Source organism: Vitis vinifera, chromosome 4, assembly GCF_030704535.1.
Source record: "Vitis vinifera cultivar Pinot Noir 40024 chromosome 4, ASM3070453v1".
Classification (NCBI taxonomy): Eukaryota; Viridiplantae; Streptophyta; class Magnoliopsida; order Vitales; family Vitaceae; genus Vitis; species Vitis vinifera.
In genome coordinates this window covers 25,685,298-25,706,135 of record NC_081808.1, presented here as the reverse complement: position 1 = coordinate 25,706,135, position 20,838 = coordinate 25,685,298, and the positions used below count along the sequence as shown (strand labels likewise).

Genomic DNA, 20,838 nt, shown 5'->3' with positions numbered 1-20,838 from the left:
GGAAAGAAATTGATGTATATCTGCATTCTTGGAATTATTTCCGAAAATTTGTAATCATGTGTCATGATTGATGGTACCCAAAAGTATACCACAACAAGACAATTTATATAATCTAATAACACATGAGGCATTGTATTTCCATGATGAAGCCTTGTAACACAAATTATAGCCTCTCAAACAAACATAACCCTAGCGTCCGGAATGATATCAAATGGGAAATTTTTTTTGCAAAATACAAATCAAGACACAAGCCACATGAAGAAGGTGGACCAAAGGGTAAGAGCGAAGCCTGCCACTGCATAAGTCCATAGCATGATAACTGAACACTCACTTTGTCCAAACTGGAACAACTGACAAATTACACCTGCATTTTTCATCAAAAAAAAATAATGAAAATTTGTATCAAAAAGCGCCAACCATAGCTGAAAGCCTCAAATTAACTAGAGGTAGTCATACCAGTGCCCATTGCCGGCGGAACTGCATATTGAAGCATGAGAACAAACTGGAACAACAAATTTGATCCCACCAGCCCAAAATGAGTTGCGGCTTTGACAACAACAACACCCAACAGAGGCAAAAAGATATACCGAACTGCTACAATTCCCAAAATCACAACAATGCTAACATCTGATCCTTTTAAACCTGAAAGGCCCAAAAAAAAAAAACAATGTAGATGCAAAATCTAAGATGAATATTAAACACCCATTTGACCAAATTTTTTCACCAGACCAAGATAGAGAAATCACCAGAAAGGAGGTTTGCTCCCATTATCAGGGTTGTAGATGGGATGGCTGCCTCCCTGCGAATCAGAGGATAAACAGCTGTAAGTATACATATTATCATGGGTGGCCTGCTAGTCCTCAACACTCAAATCAGGCCAAACCTCAACTATTAGGAACTTGGACAGAGTCTATGAGAGGATTTATACCCCAGCAAAGTTGCAGAACTCTCAATCACACGAAGAGGAGCACTGTCCCCAATAATTAGCTTTCGGATTGGAGGGATTAACCCAATGAAGAAACCAAAAATCTACAAAACAGAACAAGAAGATTGTTGATGAAGAGATCCCTCAGAGCAGTGTCTCACATTAGGCAAAGAACAGCTCTGTGGCCAACTTTAATGCCATTCAATACACACATCATAAAGCACGTGATGCCCTTAGGTTGCTAAAGGTTCTATTCTTTTATCCAAGTGTTTGATCATTGATACAGCAGGCGTCATAAATGATAAAACAAAGAAATGGAAACTCTGCTTCCTTAGCTACACAAACATGCAGCTATCATGGAATATATCAAGTGTTATGAACATACCACTCCAATAGTAGATGGTGTAAACACTTGCTTGAAGTTCGTCTTTTCCATAAAGATCTTAACTTTCTGCTTAATCTTCTCTGAAAATGGCACCTGTTACAAGAATGTTATAAAAGCGTTTTTCATTTAAAGGAGTGAAGAATAAGAATCAGAACTACCTCTACAGGTATGGGCTATAGCAGATCTTCAACATGGTGTGAAGACAAAATATAGACTTATAAACTTCTCCCTTCACTTATATGGCTTTTATATAAGAAATTTTGATGCATATGTATTTTCCTTTTACAGAACAGCAGAGGTACGATCTGTCAGGGAGTTTGATTATTAGTTTCAAATCTCTCTTTTTTGAGCCCTTTTCTTCTTCTGAAACCAGATCCTACCTCAGCTGCATTGAGCTAGGTTTCTACCACCTAACAGAAGAATTTTTATGCACTTTTTTTGTATATCAAAAGAATAATCTTCAAAATGAGCCTGAAAACAAACTTCCATAGCAAAAGTTCTAAAAAAGATACATATAAACTATCACATTGATATTTAAAGTGAAACCAGGAAACACCTCTGATTTTTCCTCAGATCCGTCATGAGGCAGTTCTTCTTCATCTGACCAGTTCCCAGACCTTGGGCTATCCCTTGGAGGAAGCAATGCTTCAGTGCAACAGTCTGAGCTTATTTCCAATGCTTCTCGAGAAGTTCTTACACTGGTTGTGGAGTTACATAGATTGATTTCTCCTTTGCACTTAGTTGCGGACATCCGCATAATCATGTAAACATAAGTCCAAACACCAATGGCACCCAGCTGGAGTAAAAAAGAAAATTTAGACAAATGAACCACACATCCATAAGAACAGCAAAGACATAACAATCGAAGGGATTGGATTCTCATTAATATAATTTCCAAGCGACAACTCATCCAGATGTGTGACCCAACACTTGAACCAAGCAGAACAGTTGATAGTTCATAATAAGCATGTATTCAATGTCAAAAAAAAATTTTAGACTAGGAATCAAGATTAATACCGCAGAAGAAAGGGAAGCGTACGCGTCTCCATCTGTGGAGCAATCAGATGAGCCAAAAGGATTGTCTGACTCCTCACAGATTGCCGGGATGATAATGAAAAACAAGTTCCCCATATTTCCTGTGCATAACATACCAGCAAAATATATGATCGACAGATGTTGGTTATATTGAAAAAGGTGTACAAGATGGTGTCATGATCCAGAATGGTAAATTTGCCATCTTACTGGTTTGTCCAATGTTTGGTCAGGCATGGTATTAGTGATGCATATGACTTGAAAATAGTTACAATCACCTACCTGCCGAACAACAACCAAGTATAAGTGCATGTAGATGTTGGGGTGGTCTGGTGATTTTTATGAGTATCCAACCAAGTGCTGAGCCAATGATAAAAGTCAGAAGTATATTCACTGGCATGAACCACCTATAATTTAACCAAAAATTATAGGTGAAACAGATAGAGAATAAAATGAACTTAAAGCAGCAGTTGATGAATGGGAAGTATCTTAAGAGTGAACAGAACTGAACTCACATTGTAGCCAAACTACTAGCTGTAACTGTATCGGCCAGGTTGCTAGCTACCAGTGCAGGATAGAATATATAGAACACAAGCTGCTCAGAACACATCAAATTTTGTTGTCATGGGTAGGGATGGAGAGAGTGGGACACAATAATATATTCAAGAAGAAAAAAAAACATTTATGGGCAAGCAAGCATATACACCGCACAAAATTCAAAAATTAACCAAAAGAAAACTTCAAACATGGATCTCCTAGAGGTTTGAAGCTGTAAAGCAGTGTAATGTCAACTAAATGGCTTACAAGAGTATGAAGATGCATACTCTTCATCTTCAAATCCTGCTCAAATGGCAAGGGTAGTCCATGTGATGTCCAAGAACGCAATAACCTCCGGCCAACACAATTTACAAAGCTAATATTCCTGTTTTGGGTGTTCCATTTCCATGATTTTCAGTTTAATTGCAGAGAATGCACCAGCACCCAAAGCCGAATGTGTGTATTACATCCCAGAATACATATAACTAGATTCTAGAATTGCAATGTATTCTGCTGCAACCTAGAAGACCAGAGACTAGAAAAAGAACGGTTTTGTTGCTTCATTAAACTCCCCTCTTTAATTGCTTTGTCTGTGTGAGTAAATTACATTGACCTCATCTGGGAATGGGCCTGATGAAAGGGACCTGAAAATCAAATTGAAATTTTCAAACAGAGATGTCCAAGCAATAGCATTAATTAAACAAAAACTAATAATACTATCTTCTTAATGGGTGAGTTCGAAGCTTCCTCTCCTCTGTCCTATATAGCAACTAAATCAACATCTTCACGCCCTAAGTCTTATCTTCGGCAAATCTAATCAACAAGATGGAGGAAAAAAGAAGCCATCTTTGCTTCCATGGTGCCGGTACTGGTTCATTAGCCACCATACTGAATCATCGTCTCCATCTTGAGCAACAGAACTAACTGCTCCTTTTTTTTCCTCATCATCCAAAATACGACCACCATACAGAGAGCTCCGTCCCCAAAACTGAAAAGCAAGAACTGTATTCATATTTCCTTAATATTGTAAAAATCCTGAATTCCTGAGTCCTCAAGATCCCACTTCACTGAAGTAGATAAGAGATGCAATGATAGATGGGCTGAGAAAGAAGTAGCGAAGCAGGGGATGACTGTCATGCTGAACAATAGGAGCTTTAATTATATATATGTGTGTGTGTAGTGATCGCTGTGGTATCTGATGGTGTCCCTGGTAATGGGTTACACCATGGCCCACTCATCCCCTTTCTCTGATTTCTGATTCTTCTGAAAAGGCTTTGTAACACCCAGAATCCAGTATTAAAATATGGATATGCCACTACTGTCATCTGCTATAACTCTGTCTTGCCTACCACAACAGGACATTATGTGGACGATAAAACTTGCAAATGTTTCCTCGCGTCAACTTGTTCTATTACCCATTAGGCTATCATTCCTCAACACTGCAAACACTTTTTTCCTTTGGCCACACTCCCTGCTTAATTTAATTAGATTCTATTTCTCTGGCATCTGATCTGCCTGACTTTCCACTATCCTTTTACCACACAGATTTGAGCTAGAATATAAATATTCTCTTCAACTATTGCTTGGTAGGCCTAGATTGATATTTAAGAAGAAAAAAAAACTAAATTCCAACAAGAAGAAGAAAAGGGCCAATTAAAATAGGATTTATTCACTTACAGTGTTCAAGTGATGCCGAGCAGTTGGCCCCAAGAGATCTATACGCTCCAAGGCAATGAATAAGCCAATCCCAGTAACCACCAGTACTTTCAGAATTGGCATAAGTGCCGTAACAAAAAGACTCCAGAACCCCATTGCTTAGCTTCTACCCTGATCAATCTGGTAACAAACAAACAAAAAACATTTTTCTTTTAAAAAAGGAAGGTTCATATTCCTCAGGGGAATCAAGTACTTTACTCAAACAAGTTAAACCCTGAAATGAATTAGAAACATATATAGAGATCATCTTATAAAAATAAATAAATAAATAAAAACATTTCAGAAACGGAAATGGTGACTATTAGATTAGATCATCAGAGTGACCTGAAGCCCAGGAGTCGATTCCGTATCCTTGAACCACTATTCCCAGGCAAAACTTTTTGGAGGGTGCTTGAGAATAGCTTCTGACGTGGCTAAGAATGCCTGCAACAAACTGGCTTTCAACTATACCTTCAAAAGCAAAAGAACTCAACGTTCAATAATAAATATTTTCTCCCCTTGCAGACCTGCCCAGACGGTTTGAGAGCCTCCTAATGGCTTGAAATGAATATTTAATTTGAAAAAGGGAAAAGCAGAGGAAAAGGGAGGAAGACAGAAAAGAAGAAAAAACATACCAACTAATTAATAAATTCCACTGCAGCTGCCCAATGCTCAGTGCTCACAATACAACACAGCATAGAAAGGGTGGGGGATGCATTATATTGGGGAAGAGAAGATGGGGAAGTAGTGGAAGACGGTGAGGCATTTGAAAATGGCAGCTGCGAAAACGGCATGATCAGTGGGGGAGGAAGGGGAGAGGGGGCTCCACCGCTATATGATAATCATCAATGTGGGTGAAGGTGCACGACCAGACGTTCTCACATCACCAATACCAGTGGATGAGAGCGCCCCTCCCCTCTCTTTGACTGCTCGTCACAACTAACCTTCAACGTCTGGAGGGCGTATTAGCTGGCGGGTGCACTACCTGCCGGGCCGGGCCATCACTAGATCCTTAATGCTTAAGGCCTCTGAGAGCAGCAGAGGGGTGGGAAGACACTTCCGAAACCAGGCAAAAGTGGTACTCCAAAGATTTTTAATTTGGAAAACAAAGATGTGAAAATAGTTTTTTCAAATATTAATTTTTGTTGTTGGTTACCAGTTACCACACTTTGGTACGATGCCAAAAAGAGTTTTTATCACTATCACAGAATGACTGATTTAACTTGTTCTTATTTCTTATTATTCTTTCTAAGTTTTGCATTAAGATATTTTATGGTTTAATTGAATTATATTCAAATTAAAATATTGAAATAATTAGTCTATCAAGCTTTCATCATCAATGATTTATTTTGTATCCAATTGGAATGGGGGTCCCCCAAATTTATTGCCTCTCACAAAACGTGACTAAATACTAATTACTTGGCCCACAATACATTGGCAACCAAAACATGTTCATACCAATCTCCACCCATCTCTCAAAACGCGTAAAAGTCAACAATAAAAATATAATTTACATTGGAAAATGAAATTAAAATAAGATACAAATTAAGATCCATCTACAACAAATGAATTAAATTCTTAATACAACTGGATTTAATTTTTATAATAATAATATTTTTATTCTCAAAAAACAAAATTCATTTCACTTTTTTATTTTTTATTTTAACATTCCGTAAAGAAAATTCAAAGATTAATTCCATTTGCATATGGGAATGTTGAGAAGAATGAAAAAATAAAATAGAATTTTAAAATTAATTATTTTTTCTTACAAGCTTTATGAAATTTATTTCTTTTCTTAATTATAATTTTGAAATTATATAAATTGTCAAATAATTTTTATTGTATTTTGTTTTTATTTATCAAATTAATGATTTTAGGTTTCTTGTATCTTTGAATCTTTCTTTTCCTTTTCTTGTTACGATGTAACATAAATTTTTTTAATAAATTACCATCATATGCTACACCCAACACAATTTTTAATAAGTTTTTATTTTATTTTTAAAAACATAAAACTATTTTTAAAATTTCATAATACTATTTGATTGATCTTCACCATTAATACTATTTTTATTAAAAAAAATAAAAAATAATTTTTAAAAACAAACATCATAACACATGATCAAATCAACTCTTATATCCCGCTTAAAAGGCATGATTCTTTAAAAGCCTAAAGTGTTTTTTGATATTTAGAATTGCTTTTCTTATAAAATTAAATGTTTCATGCAACTTTAAATGCTTGATAAAATTATTGGGAGTGATATTTTAATAAATTAATTCAATGTTTAATATTATTTAATATTTTTTGCGTTAAAGTAAGAGAAGTTTAGGTTCTTTCTTTTTTATATCTGATGTCCCAATTGAATTCGGGTATCAACTAATTATAATCTCATAGCAAGCAATATAATAAATTACTAAAATCCTTTTTATTGTAAGTAAATCATAGATAAAGCATTCTAGAGTACTTTCACTTTCTAGCTCCGTTGGCACATTGCAATAATGAGACTGGTTGAGTCTTAAATCTTTGGGTGAATTCATTTAGTTAGTGTCATATGTTGCTTGCCAGCAATGGGCTTGGTAGACTGTAGTCGGCCCTCAGGCAGTTAGTTCAGTGCGCACTGCGCAGGGATCACTATCCCACTATGCCCACATTTCATAGTTTTAAAGCGCTGTTTAGTGATTTTCATGTCTTCTACTACTTTAGGAAGACACAAACAATAATTTATGCCTTTTTTTAGGCGTCTGGACGCATTTTCCCAATTGTAAGATGACAGTAGTTTAAAAAAAAACATTTTTTTCATCTAAAAAAATTTTTTGAAGAAAAATTAGAATGCATTTGATAATGATTTTAAAAAACGTTTATAATCTTTTTTTTAATATTTTAAATATTTTATTTTTCAAATATATTTTCTATAATTACTGTCAAACGCGCTTTTAGATGTTTAATAAAATATAGAAAACACTTTTAAAATTTTGAAAAATTATTTATAATGTTTTATGGAAAAACTTTTAAAGTATATTTAACAGTAATTATGGAAAGTGTTTTTAATATTTCTCATATTTGTGAGATAAAAATTTTTAAGTGTTAAAAATATTATAAATATTTCTTAAAATCACTGTCAAATGCACGCTTAATGAATGATTTTCTTAAAAACACTTATAAAGAAAATACTTTCACTAAAAACACTTCAAATAAAAATACTTTTAAGCACACTCTAATTTAAATTAAATTAAATATATTTGATAAAATAATTTACTAATATAAATTTATGTATTAAGTCAAAATAATTAATTTATTTTTAATCTTAAATATATATATATATATATATATATATATATATATATATATATATATATATATATTCTTGTTTGTCACTAGTAGTGTATTTTTTACATTTCCACTCCACATCATTTTGAGTCTTGTTACCATATCTAATGGATATCTATGAAAAGTGGAACAAACCATAACATGTCATGTATACAATTTAATTTCATTGCTTTGTAACTTGTTCTCATTGTTTCATACTTCGAATTCATTTGTTTATACTTTAATCTTATATATTTGTACACTCATCAAATGACTTCAATTTTATCATACATTTATATGGATTGAGATTACAACTTCCATGGGTAGCAATCATTATTCACATCCTAACCCACATCACAATCAAAACTCCATTGTTCCTCCCTTTGAGAAACTATGTCTCCAAATCCATGAATAGACTTCCAATGTTATCCATTTCATCAATAAGCATGCAAGTTGGGAAAATTGGCCTAATGCGGTTTGAGCAAAACATGACATGTTGAGTGAATTTGGACAATTATTTTTTTTAATATTTGAATTGGGTTTACCCATCTACACAATTAAATCCATCCAAGTTACTTACCGTTGAAATCTAAAAAAGATTCAAAGAGAAAAAAAAAAAAATCTAAGATTTCTTATTATGAATTCTCTTTGAAATAGGTACAATACTATTAGAATTTAAATAAACCTAAAAAATCTAATATAGACTAATTTTAAAAAAAATTTAATATAATAACTAAATAAATAAGATATATAGTAATTAAATAAATAAATATATACTAACTAAATATATAATTCTAATTAAATATATTAATCATTTTTAACATCCCCACAAACTTATGATGTGGCTATAAAAAGCATCAAGAGTTTGTCAACAGAAAATTGAAAACATGAAAGTGAGTGTGACTTGGTAAACAACCTTACAATTATATTATTGAGAAAATCTCTTAGCAATCAATCGAGCTTTGTACCGTTTAATCAAAATACCAAATACTAAGTATCAGTCTTATGCAAAGCAAAAAGTTTATCGTTTATAGCTTGAAAGGCTTTAATAAGAGGGAAAAAAAATTGAATGGTTGCATTTGTTGTTCATTGTTACAAATGTTGTGTTTGTTTTTCATTCTTTATAAATTTCATGGTGTTCTATTATTTGTTATTTTGGGAAGATATTTCAATTATTAAACACTATATTATTTTGATAAATCCTAATTCACTTCTAATGGTGTACGAAAAATGAAAAAAAATAATGGAAATGAATCCAAATTCCTTTGTTGTTATATTTGGTTTTAGGGAAGTATAAAGAAAAAAATATGAAGAAAAATGATTTTCTAATTATATTTAATGATGTTATGAAAAATAAAATAGGTTAAATTAATTATAAACTTATATTTGTCAGGAATACAATTATTATATTAAAAAATTAAAATAAATTAAATGAGTTTAAGATATCATTTATTAATTTTAAATTTTATTTTATTTTATTTTTCTATTTTCCTAATTTTTGTATTTTCTTCTGAAATTTTTCAACAGCAAAATATAGCCTAAATAGTTTTGCTCCCATTTGGAACATTACCATTTTTGTCAATAAAAATAAATAGCTATAAATCATTTTTATGTTTATTTTTTTATTTTTTATTTCTTTTAACAAAGAAACATATTCCACCCAACTATTAGAATGGTGAGTGAATTGGAAATCTGAATTTTGTTTTGTTTTTTATATGCATTGTCTTATTTTATATTTAATAATTTTAATATTATTGTTTAAAACGATGGGTTTCAATTTTAATTTCAATTTCTAATCAAAGCGAAAACAAAAATACTACATCCCAAACAAATCATATAATGATGAAATGAGGACTAGCAAATTGGTTGAGATAATCATTAAAAGAAGGATTATATTAAGAACACTTAATTTTCATCAAATTTTCCAAGTATAAAGAAAAAGGCCATTGATCAATAAAATCTAGAAGAAAACATGTTGTGATTCACTGAATCATGTGATTTTTTCTTTGATTTGACTTCCAAGCAAAAGCCTCTTTTTGAGGTTGAATTTTATGTGGAATGACAACGACTGTGTTCACAATGTTTGCACACTAAAATATAATAATATGACTCTGGGTACGACGTCGTTTCGACCAGCTGCCAATCTCTCACGTGGGGGGCGCGTGTGTTTGGTAATCAAAAATTATAAATTAAAGATTAAAGACAGAGATAATGAAGAGTGGAGTCCACGTGTCAAATAAGTATATAAGTAGGATAGACAGTCGGCGACGGAGGAAGGTGGATTCAACGGATTAGGGTTTTTTATCGAAGAAGCTGGGTCACCGGTGATTCTCTCTCTCTCCTCTGTTTTCTTCTTCGCTCTTTGTTCCACTTCAACACTCTAGGCGAGTTCCTCTTCTCCTTCTCCTTCCCTCTATTCTTTTTTTTTTTCGGCTTTCTTTTCTATAGATTTTTTTTTCTCGATTTTTGTTTTTGTTTTTTCGGTTTTAATTCTCTGCAATCAGAAATCAATATCCCGTCTTTCTTGTCCTTTCTCATTCGTTGCTGTTGATATTACTCAAACCTCTGATATTGTTTCTGTTTGTTTTGTTTTACTGGATTTTAATTCTCAATTCTCGTTATTAAGCATTTGGAGTTTGAAGCGTATGTTGAATTCGTAGATTTTGATTTAGGGTTACTCAGGTAATACAAGGGAAGAAAAGAGATGGGTGATGCCAAGGATGAGGAAGGGATGGGACAACATGCGGATGCGGTGGCTGAAGGGCAACCTCAAGACTTGAATCCGCCTCAACAACCCCTGGTTGATACACACCCCAATTCCCTTGATGCCCATACTGAAACTGATCCTCAAACTTCTATTCCCTCTGCTCCTCATATCACGCATGATGGGGAACGCTCCCCTCTTGTGAAGGGGGACGAGGAACAATTCAAGAGTGAGGTGAATGCACTCCCGGTAGTGAATGAACCGTTGAAGAAGGAGGTCAACGTGATGGAGCTTCATTCCCCTGCAGTTAAACCTCATTCACCTGAGAAAGAGGAAAAGTTGGATAATGTGGTTAAACCCTGTTCTCTTGAGAAACAGCAACAGTTGGATGATAAAGTCAAAGCAGTGGAGCTTCACCCACCCCATCCCCAAGTTGAGTCTCATCCTCATGAAAGTCAGCAAAATTTGAAGAATGAGGTTAGTGGAATGGAGGTGCCCGCGCCGGGAGATGAACTTCATTCTCCTCACAAGGAGGAACAGTTGAATAACGAGGTCAATGCAATGAAGGTACAGACAACCATAACTGAACTTCCTTCTCATGAAAACGAAGAACAAGGGAAGGATGAGGTCGATGCAGTGGAGGTAGAAACACCCAGTGTTCAAGCGCGTTCTCATGAGAATGAGGAACAATTGAAGACTGCAATGGACATGGATATGCCTGTAGCTGAAGCCCATTCTCAAGAGAATGAGGTGACTGCAATGGAGGTACACACGCCCAGAGAAAATGGCAACTTAAACCAATCGTTTCTTTTAGAGACAAATTTGTATGAGGGCAACGAATCAGGTACTGAGGAGGAGCAAGTGGCATTCATGAAAGAGCTGGAAAATTTCTTTCGGGAAAGGAGCATGGAATTCAAGCCTCCTAAATTCTATGGTGAAGGATTAAATTGCCTTAAGTAAGTTTTTGGTGATCCTTTCTTCTGTATGTTTACAAATAATTATTCCATCTCTCTGCTAACATTCGTCCACTCCTTATGGATTTAAGATTATGGAGAGCGGTGACTAGATTGGGTGGCTATGACAAGGTATAACTGATTTTGCCTTCCTCATTTCATCATGTTATTTGTTACTGAACTTCAAAATTTGAATAGCATCATGGGATATTTTTTAAAAATTAGTTGTCAAGTTCTTATACCTTTCAAGTGGTTCAATCATTGCTCTTTTACTGAGTAGACCAAATCATCCTTGTCAAATTTCTCTCATCTTGGCCTCAGTTGGTGTTAAACTTCTTAAAAGATCTGTCCAATTTTAATTCTATCCTTTTTTTTCTCTGGCTACTTATTCATTTGATATACTTATTCAACATCAGTCAACCTGAATTAGAGTGGTCTTTATCTCTTCCCGGACATTCAGTATATTGCATGTCAAACAAAGGCTGTTTTTCTGACCCTTTAGTTTTTGCTATTTTCTATTCATTTGAAGTTTAAATTCACTATGCTCTTTTCAAGTGTAAGGCACAAAGGGTGTCTATCAAAAGGATGAGAGGAATACCACATTGACATTAAGAAAAAATATGATTGCAAATGATTTATCTAAAGGGTATGGCAAACAAAATGGTAAAGGATTGGTGTTGTTGATACAGGTAGTTTGGGCTAACTATCTACTGGTCAACTGTTAGATGAGCATGTGGATCAGCAGTGATGCATTCCTCCCCAACTCCCATCCTCCAAAGTTTTTATTTTTTTATTTTTTTTATTTTTTATTCTTTTCATTTTTCTTAAACAACTTCAACTTGAATGTATAAAATTTTATAATCCATAGCAGGGTGCGCTATTTTCAATTTTCAAAATTATTCTGTTGATAATTTCCAATACTATATAATACAAGTGTATTCTACTTGTGGATAGGTGACTTCATGCAAACTGTGGCGGCAAGTGGGAGAGTCCTTTAAACCCCCAAAGTATGATAATTAGCTTACATATTCAAATTCCATTGCTTTGTCTTATGGAGTGATAGTTATTGCTTTGCTGCTATAAACCATTTTGCCTAGAAATTGATGTAGATTAGTTTAATATTCAATGTTCATACATTCTCAATTGCTGCAATCTGCTAAATCATATATTTCTAATCTGAATCACGGTAATATGGGGGCACTCCTTTGGTATGTAAGTTATTGTTTCTCAACTGTACTTGAACCGTTAGATAGTCATAGTCGGTGATAACATCACTGCTCCCATCGCTATTATAGAACTGTACATGGGATTTTCACTTCATACGGCTCCTCGAGGGCCACAAATTAATCTAGGGACCGGGTCGGTATTATTTATTTATCTTGATATATTTGTAGGATAGATAGAGTCAAAATCTACCTGAAGGTCCCGGAATTATGCCAATGGAATTCTGTCTGCTGTAATCTATAATAATAATAAATAAAAAAGGTACTTCCGAATTTCTCTCATCCTTTAATATTTTCTTTGTTGATTAATAACTTAATCCTTCAATAAAATACTCCTTGTAGAAATATCAATAGATATTTCAACCCCGCCTTTTCCATTACGAAAAAGAATTAGACATTATATTAGTTCATGAATCCTGACAAGAATTCTATCTCTATGAATATGGATATAAGAAAGAAAGAATAAGAAAAGATTTTTTCTATTGTAATTACATTATTTCTTTTTTTTTTTTTCATTCCTAGTCTTCTTTCTAAACAAAAGTGAAGGGGGCTTTAAAAGAAAGTAAAGGATTATTTTGTTCCTGATAGCTATTTCTTTAATTAGTGGATAGGAGCATACTCTGGATCAGAATCATGGGGAGTACTGCCTGATCATTTCTACTAATTTAAAGCCCCAATTAGTATTCCTTTTATGCAGAAATGTCCCTTGGATAACTTACATAATCTCCATTACTAATCCTTTATGTACCTTGGTGTTCCTAGCCATCCACTTATTTTTGCTCAATTCCCCCGTTATGGTCATAACACATGGTCGAGTCTTCTGTGTTCTTCATTTACTTTGCTAGAAATGCTATTGCACACCACACCATTCTATTTAGAAGAAATAAAGGATAAACAGAGAACCAACTAATTAAAAAATGAATAAGAGTATATATTTTTGGTACGTTTTAGGGGAATGATTTTCATCTTCTTAGGCATTCAATTGATTTAATTTGTTCTCAGGTGATTAATTTGAATTTTTTCCTTTTATTGTGTGTGCAGGACATGTACTACTGTTTCATGGACATTTCGAGGTTTTTATGAGAAGGTGATCATTAGATTGATAATTATTATTTTTTTTTGATAGACCATTAGATTGATAATTATATTTTCTACTTTAGATAGATTTAATGTTTCTTTTCTTGCAAATTTACATGTCTACTTGCTTGTAATTTGTTTTTTGGTGTGTTATATAGAATTATTTTTCAACTCTCTCTCTCTCTCTCTCTCTCTCTCTATATATATATATATATATATATTGCATTTTCTCTTTCTATAAATTCTCCATGTGCATGCATATGTCCCTGCATGTTTGTGTAATTTATCCAGTGTGGCACATAAAGTATTCTTTTTGATCAAGCTGGAGCTTTTGTAAATTACCCATAAATGACTGTAGTGAACAAGGTTCAAAGCATTGGCCGAATTTGATACAACTTGGTGGAGTCATATATTGGACGGCCTTGCCGAGATATTGTGACCCAATACAAGATTTTCCAATAGGAATTGGTTGGTATGGCTGTGTCATGTCCAAATCATGGCTGGTATAATTGAGATACAGTCAAGTCATGACCAAATTGCATTATGGTGCTGAGTCTGTATAAGTTCCAAAGTCACATTGTCTCATCATTCAATGTGAGTGACCATGAAGTTACAAGTTCTTAGTGGAAAATAATTATGCTTTAAACAGTAGAGTTTTCAATTCTTAATACAATCATAAACCAATCTGAGCACAGGCTTTCATGACTATTTAAACACAAAAGTAATAGATTCTTTATTGGTTTGTCGAGTCCATCTAATTGTAATTATTTTTATGAAAATTTGCATTATTTTTTTATAATTTTTAAAGCTTTTTAACCATCTTATTATGAGTATAACCGATATCGATTTGAGATGCTGAGACCAATCTGCCTCGGCACCTCCCAAGTTAGTGACTGATACTACAACTTTGTGCCATGGTAATCAGTTTCATCTGTTGGAGCTAATCTACCAAACAATTTATTGTTTCTTCAAGTTTAAGTTGAGATAGTCTGCATTCAACTTAAAATGCTTTGGCCTGTGAAACTTTAAAAATTTAAAATTTCTGGTTGTGAAATTAAAATTCAGATGCTGATTGGGTATATTGTTCCAAGTGGACAATTTTCATCCATTTGACTTGCAAATCCTTTCAAGCAATCTATATTAATGAGGACGACTTGGTACTATCCTACATCTTATACGATGTCCTGGATATGCATAGGATGTGGTTTCAAAAGGTCAGGACCTCTAGTTGCTTCCACACTGGAATTTTTTGAGAACTGATTAGACAAGCTTTCCACCTATGCAATAATCTTAGCAGCCAAGTGGATCAGGACCCCCATTTCACACTCTTTACTTTCTGCAGTCGCAAAGCACAAGGTTGAGAAAGCAAAAATTAGACCATTGTGCTACTTTTGAGCATCTTGTTCCTAAAGACCTGAAACTAGGTTCACCCATTGTTTCATTTTGATGTGCTTGCATGTTTATAAATATTTTTTGTGTATTGTATTGCAGCTTCACTGGATTCCTTTTATTACCTTCTCTCTTGGTTGCTCGTGCTCTATTTTGTGTCAATTGTTAGATCATCACTTCCGTAGCTGCAGCCTATGTGTTAAGCTGAATTCCTTCTAGGACATCCTCTTTTCATGGTTGCTCTTGCTGTATCTTGTGATGATTGTTCGATAACCACTTCTGTTAGCTACAACTTTTGTTACCAGTTTGTGTCTATTTGCTTTCTTGTGTAATCAATTCTGTGGTTGCATAATGTTAATGTTTTCTTATTTTATTTTCTTCAGGCACTTCTGGATTATGAAAGGCATAAAACACGTGGCGGTGAGCTCAGTGTTCCTGTTTCTTCCCTGGCAGAGCCCATGAATGTTGAAAATCAGGTCAAAATCATACCTGTAATTATTGCTTTCTTTTGTTGGAGTAGAGGTATCTCGACTGTAATGAAAATTTAAGTTGATGGTTGGATGTCATCTCAGCCAATGTTAGCCCTCAATGCTATCTTTTAGCAAGCTTTTGAATTTTAAATTTGACTTAATCTTTTTATTAGGTTGGGTAAAATCATAGCTGTAATTATTACATTCATTTGTTGGAGTAGAGGTCTCTTGACTGTAATGAAAATTTAAGTTGACGGTTGGATGTTATCTCGGGCAATGGTATCTCTCAATGCTATCTTTAGCAATCTTTTGAATTTTAAATTTGACCCATTCTTTTTATTAGGTTAGTTAAAAAAAAATTATGGAAGACTTTCCATTGCAGGAATATGAGAAGATAATAAGAATGGTATAACAAGGTATTATATATAAAACATGGTTTTTAAGAGGGAGATGTGACACAGACACTAAGGAGAGAAATTGGACTCCTTTTGGTGTATAGCAGTCAATTAAAATACGAAGTTACTTTTTAAATAACATAAGAGGTCAAAATATGCAGACATATAAAAGGAAGACTAGAATAATAGTTTACATATAATTTCATGTATCCATTGTTATATGCACCAGATATCATTATTCATGAACATATATGCTAACCACTTCATGTATGCTGACCACTTCATGTGTGCTGGTGGTATTCAGGCTTCAGGATCAGGCAGAGCACGAAGGGATGCTGCAGCTCGGGCGATGCAGGGTTGGCACTCACAGCGTCTTCTTGGTAACGGTGAAGTTGGTGACCCGATTATCAAGGTCTAGGAATATTAGAATAGGCGCACTCATTTTGCTCTGTATTGTGTTGTCTTATATCTTTTTAGATTGTAACATTTAATAATATAACATCTGTCTTTTGTAGGATAAGAGCTCCATTTCTTTGCAAAAGCGGGAAAAACAGCTCAAAAACATTGGTATGGCTTCTGAACAAGAGTATTATCCATAAAAATATATTTAGCCTGCAAACTGCCCCTCAATTTGAATTTTTGTCTATTGACTCAGGTTTACTTAAACGCAAGAAACCATCGAACCTTGAGCATGCTGTCAAAGCTGCACGCACCAAAGCAGCTAAACCACAGTTGAGATCCTTGCCACTTTTATTGGGTTTGTCTATTTATGTTAATAAGTGATACTTCGTTAGAATTTGTACTCAACCTATCTTTTAGCACTATTCATTTCTTGCATGGATTTCCAATCCATAGTTCATGGCTGACACTTTTTTTTTGTTGTTTTTTTTTTTGTTGGAGCTAGGCAAAAGAACTATTTATTAAAATTGCCTATTCATTTATTGCATAGATATTTAATACATGGTTCATAGGTGACATTTGTTCAAAAGGAATGATGCTTTGATTTGACTTCCTGCTGATTTGCTTTGTATATCTATTTGTTTTTCAATACTGTATGTTAATTCTTCAACAACTGTTTGTTAGTTACTCAAGATATGATAAATCCCCACAATCCTAAGATTGGATGCCTTTGCACATGGGAACATACAGTATTCTCATAGAACATCCTGCTCTATCCTTTTTGTATATTGGTAATATGTTTTTTACAAATATCATTCTTTGGAATAATGCATGAAAAAACCATGAACTGAAACCCTAAGAAACACCTATAATATAAGTTCTCTGTAGTTTGCCAATGCTAAATAACCTTAGCAGATGGTATGTTAAATTGGCATACTCATGAAAACTAGTATGGTTAGTACTTTGAGAATGAAAGAACTTATAAAAGTTTGTTTTCAAATTCCTTGAAATAACCTGTCAAAAAATATGGTGTCATAATAAAGGGAAATGAACTTTTGGCGCTCTTTTTAATATATATATATATGCTTCTTTGTCTATCGATATAAATAAATAAATAAAGGGAAATGAAATGTAAGACTAACCTAACCTGCATTCTTTTTAGTTCTTTTTCTTAACTGGATAAGAAACAGTAGTGATACAAAATTTTAACAAAAATGGACATTAAAAGAGAATATGATAATTCAGGTATCATTATTGTACAAGAATCTTCAAACCATTATTATTAGCAAATATTAGATAATTTTATTGGTTAGGAACCTTGTCTGGGCAATAGGAAGTTTTTTAATAGAGCTCCTAAGGTCCTTTGCATCCTACTGAAACTAGATTGATGGTCTTTGTATACACAGTAATGTTTCCTCTCCCTTGTGGTAGCATGAGTTTATTTACTTATTTATTCATTATTGGCTAGATTGGACACAGCAGTTGTTGATATTGGACCCCCAGCTGATTGGGTGAAGATCAATGTGCGGAGAACTGTAAGTTTTCTGGATCATGTGCTAATAAATAACAGTGCATTACTGGATGTTTCATGTTCAAGTTTTAACTACTTGTAATGAAAAATTCCCATGGTGCAGAAAGATTGTTTCGAGGTTTATGCTTTAGTTCCTGGGCTTCTGCGAGAGGAGGTATGGTACTCCTGAAACCTTCTTTTTTACTTATTCACTTTTTCCTCCATTTGATGCATAGATAGCTCTACGGAATGACATCATTCAAAACTAGTGTAGTATACTACCCCCTTCTGTTTGCCTTATGGACCTGGTGGTTGATTATTGATAGGCATGCCATCCATGTGATGTCTAGATGCCTAGGCAGCAGGTTTTATAGTCATTACCTCATTGGTTGAGTTGGACACTAACCCAAGCCCAAACACAAACGTAGGGGCTGGCATGGTTGCCCCAACCAACATTGTTAACTCAATCCCAATTTGGGTCAACCTAGGATATCTTGGTTGGATTGGTAAATAATAATATAATAATTATTATTATCATTACTATTTGTGCCTCGGTGTTTTGTAATTCCTCCATCAGATGCTCACTGTTCAATTATATGTCCGGAGCAGGTAGAAAGGGGTTGGGGTGGGTTGAGAGATTTATTGAAATTATCATTTCATAGGTTCATGAACTAAAATGAGGAACCAGAAAAATTGTGGTGGCAGATTTAACCAAGCCATCATTCAACCTTGATATCTTTTATGTTTGTTGACTGGTGGCTTTACATATGCGTATCAGCTGAAGTGTTTCTTTTCTTATTCTTTGGCAAACTCAGGTGAGGGTTCAATCAGATCCAGCAGGGCGGTTAGTTATAACCGGGGAACCAGAGCATCCTGATAATCCTTGGGGCGTCACGCCATTTAAAAAGGTGCATTATTTGTGTAATTTTTTAAGGAAGATTGAGGTAGTAAAACAAGTACTGGATAAATTTTAGAATAATCCTGGTGTTTATTTTTCTCTCAGGTTGTCAGTTTACCTTCAAGAATCGACCCACACCAGACATCAGCTGTGGTGACACTGCATGGACAATTGTTTGTCAGAGTTCCATTTGAGCAGTCAGATTAGCAGGAATCTGGGAGGAGAAACTCCTGCTGAGAGGTTTGAAGTTAGACCCAAGTTACCAGTGAAATCTCCAGAGCGAAGGCCATGCTAATCCATTTAGGAATGTCTATATTTTTAGTTAGTCTTTCAACTCCAGAATATTTTATTTTTTCTCACTTGGACTGAAGTAGTACAATTCACCTGACTCCAATATTTTCTAGTTGGTTCAACTATATTATGATAAATTGTATTTTGGGTAGGTAGTGGTAGTCCAAATTCAATTGCTTGTGTACTTGTGGGATTTGCATTTTTGGTCGACCGGCCTTCCTTCTTGCTCTTACAAACTACAGTTGCTCGCTGCATATTTAACCATCCACCTGTCCTCGTCTGAGTGCCTAAATGCCAACTCCAATGAGGGTGGAAGCAGAAGGTGGCTAGTGAGTTAAATATTGTGGTCAAATTGCTCTCAACCCCCACCTTCACACACCATCAATTCTTACGTGGTTGAAAGGAGGCCAACACCCCTGCAGTGCTTCCAAGTGAAGCAGTGAAGATGCTGGTTTCTTATTTTACCATTTGACTCAACAAAAGCTGATAAAGAAGCAATGCTTTTTACGGTAAACTGTTCTGTTTTTTGTGAAGCTTAATGTATTATACTCTACATTTGAAGAAAGCAACTGGCAGTGCCAGGGAAAAACATTCTTGAAGCAATCACAAGAACAAATTTAAAATAATATAAATTTATATGTTAAATACATGTCCATACAAATATATCTTATTCCCAAAACTGACCCTTCGCGAATCACAGTTAAACCCATTGATATGCATTGGGAAGCCTCAAACTGGATGATTGACCAATTTGCCAACTTGACAGTCCTCAAGCAGCTATGAATGCTGAAACGCCTAGTACTTTCTTTAATATATTTTTTTTCCATTCCAAGCTATATCATTGTGAATCCGGATCTATGGATGAGCAGGATCAAAAGTATGCCCCTATCAAAACCAGGGGGCTCCACAACCTTTATTTTGGTTCTCTCTCATCGGTCGCCTGCAATTGTTGGAACAGATTATAGGATGTGGTAACTGGTGATATTAATTTTATGTTCTTTCAGCCATCAACGGACCTGCGCAGGAGACAACCCTCAAAAAAGCAGCCTACAATCACAATGGTGGGCTTGGCCTTTGGTTTTTTAGATTTATCGAGCGGAGAAGATGGGTTAAAACCCATAAAATATTAAGCAATGGCATTTTGAGGCGTAAGTCATCCTTAAGAGTGGCATGTGCAACAATGCAAGGTGGTATCATTTAAAAGAAAAACTCGATAATGTTGCCAAAAATGAAAATTACAAAGCATGGAAATGATGCCATCTCCAGAAATTAGACCAACATTTGATCAAATACAAACAATGTTCAAACGCACGGTAAGATTTTACCAAATAAAGCAATTCTTTTCAGGACGACAATTAAAAATCCATAAAAGGCTTATAGTGGGGGCCTTAAATTCCTCCATAGATTAGAGCATCACTTTAAGTCCCATTAGAGGATATTTCACTCCATTACAAAAAATCAACCCATTTGTGGCTAAGATTTCTAGTCCTAACCATATATAGTGATACAACTAAGAAAAAGGAAAGCAAAAACAATGGAAGAGGATGCCCAAAGAGAGGAATAGAAATGAATTAGGTCGCATATCATTTCTGAAATTTTCCACTTGCCCTAAAAAGTCCTATCATTTTGTTCCTGCCACATGATTCAAATC

At 34.4% G+C, this 20,838-nt stretch overlaps 2 protein-coding genes and 1 long non-coding RNA gene across 6 annotated transcripts; 1 reads left to right on the top strand and 2 right to left on the bottom strand.

Annotated features, from left to right (window-relative positions):
• LOC100253302 (protein PIN-LIKES 3) lies at positions 1-5,676 on the bottom strand. Of its 4 annotated transcripts, none has more exons than XM_002264570.4 (12): positions 5,210-5,676; positions 4,920-5,045; positions 4,557-4,715; positions 2,858-2,937; positions 2,625-2,749; positions 2,328-2,446; positions 1,867-2,106; positions 1,311-1,403; positions 929-1,029; positions 747-799; positions 457-642; positions 1-364 (listed from the first exon to the last, which is right to left on the bottom strand). In XM_002264570.4, the coding sequence occupies exons 3-12, from the start codon at positions 4,689-4,691 to the stop codon at positions 240-242; spliced, it is 1,257 nt and encodes a 418-aa protein (XP_002264606.1). In that variant the 5' UTR covers positions 4,692-4,715; positions 4,920-5,045; positions 5,210-5,676; the 3' UTR covers positions 1-239. The 4 variants fall into 4 exon arrangements, with proteins under 4 accessions (XP_002264606.1, XP_059592536.1, XP_003631924.1 ...); XM_059736553.1 differs by having other exon boundaries at positions 4,920-5,101; positions 5,210-5,675; XM_003631876.4 differs by having other exon boundaries at positions 4,920-5,018; positions 5,210-5,630.
• A 4,490-nt stretch (positions 5,677-10,166) lies between these two features.
• On the bottom strand, positions 10,167-10,674 carry LOC132253662 (uncharacterized). The gene is made up of 2 exons (XR_009465572.1): positions 10,557-10,674; positions 10,167-10,258 (listed from the first exon to the last, which is right to left on the bottom strand). It is a non-coding gene; the product is annotated as an uncharacterized LOC132253662 (long non-coding RNA).
• Positions 10,583-19,360, top strand: LOC100244857 (AT-rich interactive domain-containing protein 5). The gene is made up of 12 exons (XM_010651038.3): positions 10,583-11,538; positions 11,628-11,667; positions 12,490-12,542; positions 13,800-13,845; positions 15,608-15,700; positions 16,394-16,501; positions 16,605-16,656; positions 16,745-16,820; positions 17,957-18,023; positions 18,123-18,173; positions 18,814-18,906; positions 19,002-19,360. The coding sequence occupies exons 1-12, from the start codon at positions 10,583-10,585 to the stop codon at positions 19,101-19,103; spliced, it is 1,737 nt and encodes a 578-aa protein (XP_010649340.1). The 3' UTR covers positions 19,104-19,360.
• The last annotated feature ends 1,478 nt before the right edge of the window (positions 19,361-20,838 follow it).

What these genes read in the sequence shown, in the direction of transcription:
- LOC100244857 (XM_010651038.3), top strand. Translation starts at nt 10,583, where the DNA reads ATGGGTGATGCCAAGGATGAGGAAGGGATGGGACAACATGCGGATGCG. An exon ending in GATTGGGTGGCTATGACAAG is followed by an intron (nt 11,668 to 12,489) that starts GTATAACTGATT and finishes ACTTGTGGATAG; the next exon opens with GTGACTTCATGCAAACTGTG. An exon ending in ACCAAAGCAGCTAAACCACA is followed by an intron (nt 16,821 to 17,956) that starts GTTGAGATCCTT and finishes ATTATTGGCTAG; the next exon opens with ATTGGACACAGCAGTTGTTG.
- LOC100253302 (XM_002264570.4), bottom strand. Translation starts at nt 4,691, where the DNA reads ATGGGGTTCTGGAGTCTTTTTGTTACGGCACTTATGCCAATTCTGAAA. An exon ending in CTCGGCATCACTTGAACACT is followed by an intron (nt 2,938 to 4,556) that starts GTAAGTGAATAA and finishes TGTTCTGAGCAG; the next exon opens with CTTGTGTTCTATATATTCTA. An exon ending in AGTTCTGCAACTTTGCTGGG is followed by an intron (nt 800 to 928) that starts GTATAAATCCTC and finishes TCTGATTCGCAG; the next exon opens with GGAGGCAGCCATCCCATCTA.